This window comes from Henckelia pumila, unplaced genomic scaffold, assembly GCF_033568475.1.
Source record: "Henckelia pumila isolate YLH828 unplaced genomic scaffold, ASM3356847v2 CTG_461:::fragment_3, whole genome shotgun sequence".
NCBI classification, from domain to species: Eukaryota; Viridiplantae; Streptophyta; class Magnoliopsida; order Lamiales; family Gesneriaceae; genus Henckelia; species Henckelia pumila.
Window position 1 is genome coordinate 15670949 of NW_027331831.1, and position 11332 is coordinate 15682280.

An 11332-nucleotide genomic window follows, 5' to 3' on the forward strand; every position below is an offset into this window, starting at 1 on the left:
TATACAACGTCTTGTATACAACCCACTCCAATCGTAGGACTTTCCCTTGCCTAGATCGTAACTCTTAGAACTCAACCAAGTTAAGACACCTCGTCCTAAAACCAAAATACAGTAAAGAATGAATCTGTAGACTCAAAAAATAGATCAACTCCTTATACACAAATAGACAGTTGAGAAATGATTCTTGGTTCTTGATGATCCTTAGAGATAAGATGTATGGCTTGTATATCTAGGCTTTTTGAGCAGATAAGATCTGTAGATTCAAAGTGCTCAGAGAGATAGCTTTCATATATTCTTCTTTGTGTATCTCTCTCTATATCTTTTATGTATTCTTCATTTATATATATGCATCTTTGCAACGTTCATCATCATCATAAATTCATGTCTTTTTTACCTCTAGATATTCAATAAGTTTTTATGAGGACTTTAATAATGTTGCACGTTCTTCAATATAAATGTTTGGATCTTGCAACGGTCTTTATATTTGAAATATGTCTTGAATCAGTAGGATAATATATACTCTAATTTATCTGATTAATTCGTATCCTTAGCAGTCTTGATTCTTGAACTGGATATGTGAACAGTCTTTTTCAACTGGTCTTGAACTGTTTTACTGTAATGTTTGACTGGACTGCATACATCTGAACTGCATGCATTTCAACTGGTTGTATTTTGATTGCTTGTATTTCGAATGGACTGCTTCAAAATATTTCTTCATGTTTTGTCAAATACCAAAACTTTATCTCAACGCATGTGAACTGACCGAGTGAGATAGATCGAATAAAGAAGTTGGAAGGAGAGCTTGAGGAGATGAGTTCTCAAGAGGAATCATATTGGAGGCAACGTAGTAGGGTGGATTGACTTGCATTGGGTGACATGAATACCAAATATTTACATCGAGCTGCTACCATGAGGAGAGCAAATAATACAATTACTGTGTTGGTTTCACACCAAGGTGACCTTATTCATGATCCCCGAGGTATGACGAATATTATCCTTGATTATTTTGAAAAACTATTTACATCTAATAGTTCGTCTGTTGAGAATATGTAGCCTGTGCCTAATTTTGTTGAATCTAAAGTTACCAGTGATATGAATATGCTTCTTGGGGCTCCATTTACGGCTCCCGAAATACAAAAAAAGCTCTCTTTTATATGAGCCCTGAAAGGCCCCTGGACCGGATGGGATGTCGGCTTTGTTCTACCAGAAAATTTGGAATATTATAGGTTCCGATGTTACTAAAGCTGCCCTTGCAGTATTAAATGATGGTGCAAAGTTGGATGCATGGAATAGAACAGTCATCACTCTGATCCCTAAGGTATCTAACCCTCTGATGGTGAAGGAGTTCCGCGCGATCAGTCTTTGTAATGTATGTTACAAAATTATCTCTTGTGCCATGACAAACAGATTAAGACCGATGATGAAGTTGCTCATTGATGAGACACAATCTTATTTTGTTCATAATCGTCTTATCTCGGAAAATACTATTTTGGGGTTCGAGACTATTCACTGGATGAGGAATCTAAAGAAGGGGAAACATGGTTATGTGGCGTTGAAACTGGATATGAGCAAGACGTATGATCGAGTATAGTGGAGATTCCTTGAGAGTATCATGAGAAAGGCGGGGTTCTGTGAGGATGAATTGAAGGTCTTTAATCAAGCATTGCTTGCCAAACAATTATGGTGAATCATCCGGAACCCAACTTATTTGCTTAGAAAAATACTAAAGGGACGATATTTTAGGCATTTGGATATCATGGATGCTCCCCTTGGAAGCAATCCATCTTTTATTTGGAGGTCTTTGTTGTGGAGTCAGGCACTACTAGAGAAGGGTTTTTACTAGAGGATTGGTGATGGTACATGAGTGAATATTTCCTGGATAGATGGATACCGTCTCTCCAATCAAAAGTCAGTTACCCAGGAGTGAATTTATCGGAATATTCATGTGTAAAATCTCTCATAACAGGAAACCAATGGGATGTGGCCAAGCTTAACGAGTTTTGTCTTCCTTTCATCCATCAGGAAATATCTTCTCTCCCGTTGTCAAACAATCTTTTGAGAGATTCTAGATTTTGGAAGTTTGATTCTAAGGGACAATATACAGTGCGGAGTGGATACCAAGTTGGGATAGGAGTGTTTAATCCTCATGAGAACCTATCAGATTCTAATGCTTCATAAAAGTGGTGGCGTTTCTTGTGGTCGCTGTTCATTCCTCCAAAGGTTAGGGTGTTTTCGTGGCGTTTGTGCCATGACATTGTCCCCACCAATCTGAACTTGCGTCTCCATCATGTTCAAGCTTCGGCCTGGTGATCATTTTGCCGCAGTTGCGATACCGCATGTTGCGCCTTGTTCCTCTGCCCCAAAGTGAAGAATCTATGGTTCAATGATAATACTTGGCGAAGATTGAAGGCGCATATGCATAATGATACGAGGATGGTGTGTGAGTTTCTGTTACAGGATCTTAGCTATTCTGAAATGGAAGTGTTTGCTTGCAAGACTTGGCTGGTTTGGAGACAAAGGTGCAAGTTGAAGTCTGCTGGCGAGGGGTATGAAGTTAGAAGCGAAGCTGTATTGGGATCATGTTTTCTGGACGAGTACAAATAGGAGATTAGAGAAAATCTCCCTTCTCGGCCATTACTGTTGTCTCGTCACCGGAATCGTGGAAAGATCCGTCGCACGATCACCTCCGAATGGATGTTGACGTTAGCTTTATTGGTACGAATAATATATGTGGTGTTGGAGGTGTTATTCGTACTCACGAGGGGCGTGTGATTGCAACATTTGGTAGGAAAATGATGAATTCGAGGTCGGTGGTGCTTGAAGAATTGTTGGCTGTCAAGGAAGGACTCCAATTTATTCAAGAAAATGGTCGAGTGATTTGGGATACGTTGAATTGTGTGCTTCAGTAGATTAAATCGTTGCTATTTGATCTAACAATAGTGATTTTTTTCATGTTAATTGAACGACTAATGTTGTAGCTGATTTTTTAGCAAAATTTGACGTTTATTTCCCTATATCTTTTTACTGAGTACCTCGAAATTTGCCGATTTGATTGACTAATCTTGTAACTAGTAATCTCATTTGCAATAAAGTTACAGTTCTTGTCAAAAAAAATAATAATAATAACTCACTCATTCTCGAATTCGTAGTACTTAAGTTTATGATGGAAGAAATTTTTATAATATGCCATATATATTTTTAGTTATTTTATTTTAAAGCTGGTGGATAACGCTTTCTTGTATGATATAGTATAACGTGGATCTGTCTCTCTGCAATCACCATTCACCACACAAACACACACCAAGCCAAGAAGAAGAAGAAGCAACAATGGCGACGCTCTCTAATTATCCCTCCATCTCCACATTATGCCATCCCCGGCGGGCTCGCCGTCGCTTTCTTCCTGCTGTCTCCGCCTCTTACAACGAGTCCCCACCTCCCCACCACCAGAGTAGCTCCATCACCCGCCGCCAGTTGATGGCCCTCAACGCCGCTGCACTCACGCTATACCCATTTCGGAACAAGGCGTTGGCGGCGGAAGACGCGCTCTCCGCCTGGGAAAGGGTTTACCTCCCCATTGATCCTGGCGTTGTCCTCCTCGACATTGCTTTTGTCCCCGACGACCCTTCTCACGGTTCTGTTTTTTTTTTTTCTTTTTTTTTTTAGTCCCTAGTTTGAAGTTTACATTTTGATTGGATTTTTGCGTTGGACTGTTTGATTTGACAGGTTTTCTATTGGGAACTAGGCAGACTCTATTAGAGACGAAAGATGGAGGAAGCACTTGGGTTTCACGTTCCATTCCCTCTGCTGAAGATGAAGATTTCAACTATAGATTTAACTCCATCAGTTTCAGAGGCAAGGAAGGTTGGATTGTTGGCAAGCCAGCTATTTTACTGTATACTGATGATGCTGGAGACACATGGAAACGCATACCCTTAAGTGCTCAACTTCCTGGCGATATAGTAACTCCACAAATCTTCTTAGTTTACCTTTGCTACTTATGGTTCTGAGCTTTTTATTCTGATAAAATTGTTATGGAATGCACTTTATATTTTGTGAAACTCTACAGTTTTAAATATGCCAAACATATGTTTTCTTCATTTTTATACCGAACGGATCTTTGTTCTTATTTCAATGCCTGTGCTGTAACTTCTGACACAGATGAAAGAAGTGAAAATTTGAAAGAAGAAAATGCACAAACTCACACACTCAGAGTGAGAGAGAGTGAGAGATGACATGTAACTTTCCTTAATTCAGTTTCATCATGGAGGTGGAACAAGCAGAGACAAGGTAGAGAGGCCTAGATTCTTTGACTCCAAGACTAAGAAAATGTGCTGGGATAAAGCGAAGCTGGTCCCTGGTCGAGACCCTGATAGATGGCGAGTGGATGCAGTTGGAAATATTGTTTGTAAAGGTCTTCATACCTGTCAGGGTTGTCTCTGCTATGAGTTTGATCACATCATCCCATTCTCCAGTGGTGGTGAATCTGTGATTGAGAATTGTCAAATTCTTCAAACCAGGGTAAATAGGTTGAAGTCCAACAAAACTGGCTTTGATCAAATATTACTGAAAGGTTACTCTTGTAACATTAAGTTCAGTAATGAAGAACTTGACAATATTGAGATGGCCGTTTATGGGAGTGTCATACATCCAGGGAACAAATGTCGTGTTGGGAGTATTAATGCAAAGCTGGATAAACACAACTACAGAGATCACATGATCAAATGCGACTTACACAAATATGACTGAAACCTCATCTTCAAGATGGCTTTGATGATGAAATGAATTGTAGCCTTTCTGGGGAGAAAATATGTGTATGAATTGATGTTCTTTACGATGTTCTTAGTTGGGTTTTATTCTCAATTAAAGTTTCCTTGTATTTAAAAAAAAGATTCCCTTGAGTCTATTGTCCGCTGAATCGATCTCCAGTTTTTAATGTGCTTTTAAAGTTTGCTTGTGTTCCGAGAAAAACAAACAATGGAGTAACTTGTCTGCTTAATCTATCTCCACTTATATACTATACATTTTGTTGATGTTTTTCTAATATTTGGGGAGTCCCATTTGGCCACTTCCTTTTATATTCACTCCTTGGTGTTTTATCAGTTTTGTAAAGAATCAAAAGCAGAAATTAATTTTCTTATCATTTTCAGAAATATATTATTTTGTCTAAGTAAATCAGTTTGTTTAACTTTAATTATTTGTAGGGAGTTATATTATTAAATTTCCCTTCATATGTGAATTTGATGGACGTGACATAGTTGGCCTCCATTATTAATTTTTTATTTTGTTTTACTCAAAATTTGATATTATAAAAATTAAATGCGGATAAGAATTATATTCCGCACCATGAAAGTTATCCAGTAATAATTGTTTTAGTAATTGCAGGTATATATAGGAGCCACTGGAGAAAAGAGTTCAGAAATGGTAACAGATCAAGGTGCAATATATGTAACCTCAAATGGAGGATACAACTGGAAGGCTGCTGTCCAGGAGACGGTTTCGGCTACTCTGAATAGGTGAATATCCTCCGAGTCCTTACGTCTGTTGGTATCTCTTATACGATTTTTTTAGAAAATGAATCTAGTTTATTTGCATCCTGGGAAAACGGAAAGGAACGATAAACTTTGTTCTTGAAACTGCTGTCTAGACTTCCGCAAATAAAACTTATATGTCACAAAGACATTCAGTGTACCAAACTGATTAGACATATATCCTATTTTGTTGAGGCTAGGCTGTCACATTCTTTACGTCGTTAATGTTCACTGATGTTAGATTACCATGTAAATTTTCTCTCTTCACCCTTTCTAAACCATTCACATGTCCTACTGTGAGTTATACTTTTAAAATATTTTTCTCTTGCCTTGGTACTTTTCATGTCTATTCTCTTGAGTAAAAAAAGCTAGAAAAGTCATTTTTTGGATAATAGAATGAGAAGTTTTATGATCAATGTTTGGTTTACTGCTGCAAAGCATAAAATATAATTCTTTGTAACCAAATGCTGAATCATAACAGTTTTTACTGGTATAAGTAATTCAAGTTTCTCTGCCGGTCCTTTGAGTTCTGAAAATACCAATAACTTCTACATTCTGAATGCTATTTCAGAACAGTATCCAGTGGTATCAGTGGCGCAAGCTATTATACAGGCACTTTCAGCACTGTGAATCGCTCACCTGAAGGAAACTATGTTGCTGTTTCAAGTCGTGGTAACTTCTATTTGACATGGGAACCTGGTCAGGTGCAATTCCGTCTTTGTACAATCTGTAGACTCTGATTTGATTCATCTACAATTTGTAGAATCTGTTTGGGTTTAAACATTCAATTCCAAGAAAATATTTCTATTTTCTTGGTGAGTTAAAGTAAAATTATGAAACCAATTTTCTAGTAAGTTTTGATGTGAAATATACTTGAGAAGATTTGAAAAATCTTAAGGTCAATGCATGATCATAGGCGTACTGGCAACCGCACAACAGGGCTGTTGCTAGAAGAATCCAGAACATGGGCTGGAGAGCTGATGGTGGCCTTTGGCTTCTTGTACGTGGTGGCGGACTATACCTCAGTAAAGGCACAGGGGTGGGTGAATTCCTCTTTCCAGAAGCATCGTACATATATCATGCATTTACACTATGTCTGCTAAATTCATCCCTTGTTTACTTTGAGTTTTTTGCTAACTGTTGCCGTCAGTTACAGTTTCAATTTGATTTCATCTTTATTGTTTAAAATAAAAACTTGGCATCTTCCACATTTTCAGATAACGGAGGATTTTGAAGAAGTTCAAGTTCAAAGCCGTGGATTCGGGATTCTCGATGTTGGTTACCGCTCACAGGTACAACATGGTCTGGGTTTTTTTTTTTTAAAAAAAAAAAAACAACCGTCCGGATAGAAGAAAAAAAACCAGTGATTTAAAAAAAAAAAAAAACAACCGTCCGGATAGAAAAAAAAAAAAAACCAGTGATCAGTAATTTACATTATTATAAGGATTAAGCATTACAGTAATCTATGTACATATTTGTTGAACAAGAAATGATGGCGAATAAACTACGAGTATCTGAATTCTGATACTGACCATCATTTGGCTGATGTAATTCAAAGGATGAAGCATGGGCTGCTGGTGGAAGTGGAATTCTTTTAAAAACTACGAACAGCGGGAAGACATGGATCCGAGACAAAGCAGCAGACAACATTGCTGCCAATCTATATTCTGTAAAGTGAGCTCACTTCTGCCTCATAATTCATTATATGAGCATGCTTATGAACTGCTAATAGAATTTAGGGTGCTTTAATTTCCTTATTAGTGTAGTATTTTAAATACCTGTTACTGAGGGCAGGAGCTACTGGTATTGAGGAAAATATTTATTTTCAAGAATTTCTGGTTTTGTTAGCTGGATTTTGCTAGAGGGAGAGGACTGTGCTGCAAATCCAAAGCACTTGTAGCGTATTCGTTATCTTGAATATGATCAACCTAACAGACATTAATCTTTTGAATGATGTTGCAGGTTTATCAGTGACAAACAAGGCTTTGTGCTCGGGAATGATGGAGTTTTGCTAAAATATCTAGGATGAGCCTGAACAAGGTAAAGCAAATGTAAATTCCTCGTTCGATTCCACTGTTTTAGGCAACAAGATTAAGCATCCCTATGCCCTGCAGGAGCAATAAAATGACATGCAGAATTTTGCATGAGTTGGTTTAATATTTTTCTGTCTGCGTTTTCTCTGACACCTTCACCAGATATGCTAATACATGTGCAGGTTTTGAAAGGGTGATACCAGTTTTGTAATGTAATGCCGAATGTGTGAAATATACTCGTGTGTTGTGTGCCGCCATCCATCAGCAATGCATGCACTCAAGAACAGAGATCTCAAACACTTTCTATTACACTGTAAATGTCCTGTAACAATTCATGCATTATAGTCTCTACTATAACGGCATATTGTTTGCAAAATTTATGTGACTTGCTACTTACATGTAATTCGAAACTAGGTTGCACCTGCTGGGTTTTTGTTTGTGTTTATATTAGCATTTCCTGATATAGAAGATTTTTATTACTTGAAGTATAATGGCTGCAAGTGACATAAAGTCGTGCGTGCTCGGTGAGGTCATATAGTTCCACTTCTAACATAAGGTTTCATGATCGATGACGCTTTCATTCTCTCCATTCATACAATTTTGGAATGATCCATCAGTCCCATTATATCAAACATATAATCTTATCGACTATCTCAACATCATGATTCTCTCACTTTGCGCGTAAAAGTTGTATGAATCAATGGGATAATTGCTACTCACACGTGAAATGCTCAAACATTCAACACTTCTGGCATTTATTTGGTGTTGAATATGAAAGCATTCAAGTATTTAGTATAAGGAAGGTTAAAACATTTCTATGAATGTATACAATATATAAAGAATATATTTAGGGCACAAAACCTGTTGTTTTTTTCTTCCAAAATTGCTATTATATGATACTTTTTTTTACGGCGCTATTATATTATACTCAGTGTTCTAAAAGGCGACGTCTATGACCGCCTAGGCGCTAAGAGGTTGTCTACCGCCCCTATTCTAGACAGTTGAAATTTCTGGGAGTAATTACATTAATTGACCGTCTAGGACGTCTAATTGCCGCCTAGTAGGCAGCCTAGATGTCTCAAAATCCGCTTAGGCGGCCGCCTAGATTAACATATAATATATTATATTTTTTAAGTTTATTTTTTTAAAAAAATATTATTTGACATATTTGTCCATCAATTTGTATCGGATGAAAACGAGAAATATGTCATGTATTTTGAGTTGAATTCGATAACGAGGAATTATTGAATAAATATTAAAATGAACGAGAATAATTAGATACGTACTTAGACTTGAAAAAACACCACTAAGATATGTGAATTAGATAAAAAAGAATTATTGAAAAAATATTAAGATGGATCAAACTAGAATAATTAGATATTTAGGCTAAAAACCCGTCTAGGCCCTGCTTAGGCGGCCGCCTAAGCTCCTAGACGCTAGGCGATGGATGACCGTCCGCCTACCGCTTTTTAGAACATTGATGATACTGATATCATACCTTTGTTTTTTTCTTTTTTTTTTAAGTGGAACAAGTTGAGAAAAATGTGAATTAAATAAAAAATGAAATCAAAATTAAATTCTATATTATTTTTTATTATTTCTACAAAATATATAATATACCTCTAGTGACTAAATTCATAATTTTTTTTTAATAAATCAAAGTTATTATTTTCGCTCTACTTTCTATTTTGATATATACCATATGTTAAAAATTAATTAATGTAAGCTCCTTTTAAATGAATAATTTTACAAAAATATTTAAATGATAAATTTGATAAATAATATTTTAATTAAGATACTAAGATTGTTAATCTCCATATTTCTTTTCATTGGACACTATGATTAATCTTAAGAAATTCAATCATATATATATATATATATATATATATATATATATATATATATATATATATATTAGTTTTGATCTCACGCATCCTAGGGTATAGGAGATCTACGTGCACCCGTGCCCAAAACAACTCCGATTGCCTTGAAATTTTCACGATAGAATCGTCTCAAAAATGTGAATCCAACGATGTATCATATGATACAAATTTCAATCTCGGTGATCGAAGATTTGAAGATGACCGGGCGTTGGATTCACATTTATGAGACGACCCTACCGTGAAAATTTCAAGGCAATCGGAGTTGTTTTAGGCACGGGTGCACGTAGATCCCCTATACCCTAGGGTGTATGAGATCAAATCTTTGTATATATATATAGGAAAGTAGCCACACAACGAAAAATCAAGACATTACATGTGATCTAATGAAACTGGTTTGCAAGAATGAATTCTATAATGAGTGGCTGAACCCAATTAATTTCAATAGGCTTAGAAAGCAGAGTGTTGTCATGTTTCCTTCTACAAATCTCTTCCCACTGCCTAGGACAAAGCACAAAACAATCCCAAATCCTTTAAAAACAAACATAGAGATACACCAAATAATAAATCCAAGAAAATACTCCCATGCTGTAGGCGGATAAAATTCCAGAATTTACTCTCCTTTGAAACATGTCGAGCAAACTTGCAAAAAACAAAGAATGAGTTGCATGACAAGTTGAATCCGAAGGATAATTGCACAAGATACACACACCTGTGACTAGAACGTGATGAGAAGCCAAGTTCAGACCCATGGGGATGAAATTAGAGGCATTTTTCCAAACAAAAATTTTCACTTTTGATGGTAATTTGAGGTTCCAGATTTTGTTCCACCAAGATTGAATTGAAACCGAAGTTTGATGAGGGGAGGATGAAGCAATCCCAGCTCAAGAAGATGACATTTCTTCACCGAGTAAATTCTTTGTTTATCCAACTTCCAAAAAAGCCTGTTATGCCACCCCCCCTGCCTCTCTCTCTCTCTCTAGGATTGAGAGGTATATTAAGAATTTCCTCAACTTCAAACTTAGGAAAAGCTGAAATAAGCACGACCTTATCCCACTGTCCATCTGACCGAATAAACTCCACCACTTTCTGGTTACTATCCTTAGAAACCATTGAACTGCATGCTGAACTTAGACCTTATAAAATTAAGGAATATGTCTTAACTTTATTGATCATTTTGTGCAACAATATATACAAGATACTAATGTTAACTGTCTACCACAATCTAAAGATATGTATAATATTATCCTAATATATACATGATACAAGGTAGTAAATCAGTAGACAAATCTTCAAGAATATACGCTAACATGCCCCTTCAAGATGAAGGTTATGAGGAAACACCAATCTTGCTAATAATGTGACGGGGACGAGTACTAGATAATGGTTTAGTGCGTGCTTCAGCTAGCTGGTCCGCAGATGAGACATGGGAAACTCAAATTTTAGATCGTTGGACCAAGTCACGCACGAAGTGATAATCCAAAGCAATGTGTTTTATTCTAGAGTAAAAACAAGGTTGGCACACAAATAAGTAGCGCCAATATTGTCATTGTAGAGAATAGGTGCACCAGGAAGGGAGATGTCAAGTTTCGAGAAGAGAGAGAAAATCCAAGAGACTTCTGTAGCACCCGTGGCAATTGCCCGATATTCAGCTTATGTAGAAGAGCGAACCACAGTACGCTGCTTCTTCAAACTCAAAGAAATAGGATTGGGGCCGAGACATATAATATACGCAGTCGTAAAAAAAATCTCATCAAGATTAGCTGAGGCCATATATAGCCTTATTAATTTTACACACATAGGTAAGGAAATTGCGGTCGACAAAGCCTGAGGGCTGAGCCATAAAAACCTCGTCATCAAGAGAGCCCTGAAGGAAGACATTTTAACATCA

At 36.8% G+C, this 11332-nt stretch overlaps 1 protein-coding gene across 1 annotated transcript; it reads left to right on the forward strand.

Annotated features, from left to right (window-relative positions):
- Nucleotides 1-426: 426 nt before the first annotated feature.
- On the forward strand, nt 427-8046 carry LOC140872078 (photosystem II stability/assembly factor HCF136, chloroplastic). Its single transcript, XM_073274810.1, has 10 exons — nt 427-979; nt 3250-3631; nt 3724-3959; nt 5383-5513; nt 6100-6232; nt 6445-6567; nt 6746-6820; nt 7087-7202; nt 7491-7568; nt 7744-8046. The coding sequence occupies exons 1-9, from the start codon at nt 968-970 to the stop codon at nt 7555-7557; spliced, it is 1275 nt and encodes a 424-aa protein (XP_073130911.1). The 5' UTR covers nt 427-967; the 3' UTR covers nt 7558-7568; nt 7744-8046.
- Nucleotides 8047-11332: the final 3286 nt, after the last annotated feature.

Coding starts and splice junctions, on each gene's coding strand:
- LOC140872078 (XM_073274810.1), top strand. Junction 5,514..6,099: donor GTTTCGGCTACTCTGAATAG/GTGAATATCCTC, acceptor ATGCTATTTCAG/AACAGTATCCAGTGGTATCA. Junction 7,203..7,490: donor GCCAATCTATATTCTGTAAA/GTGAGCTCACTT, acceptor ATGATGTTGCAG/GTTTATCAGTGACAAACAAG.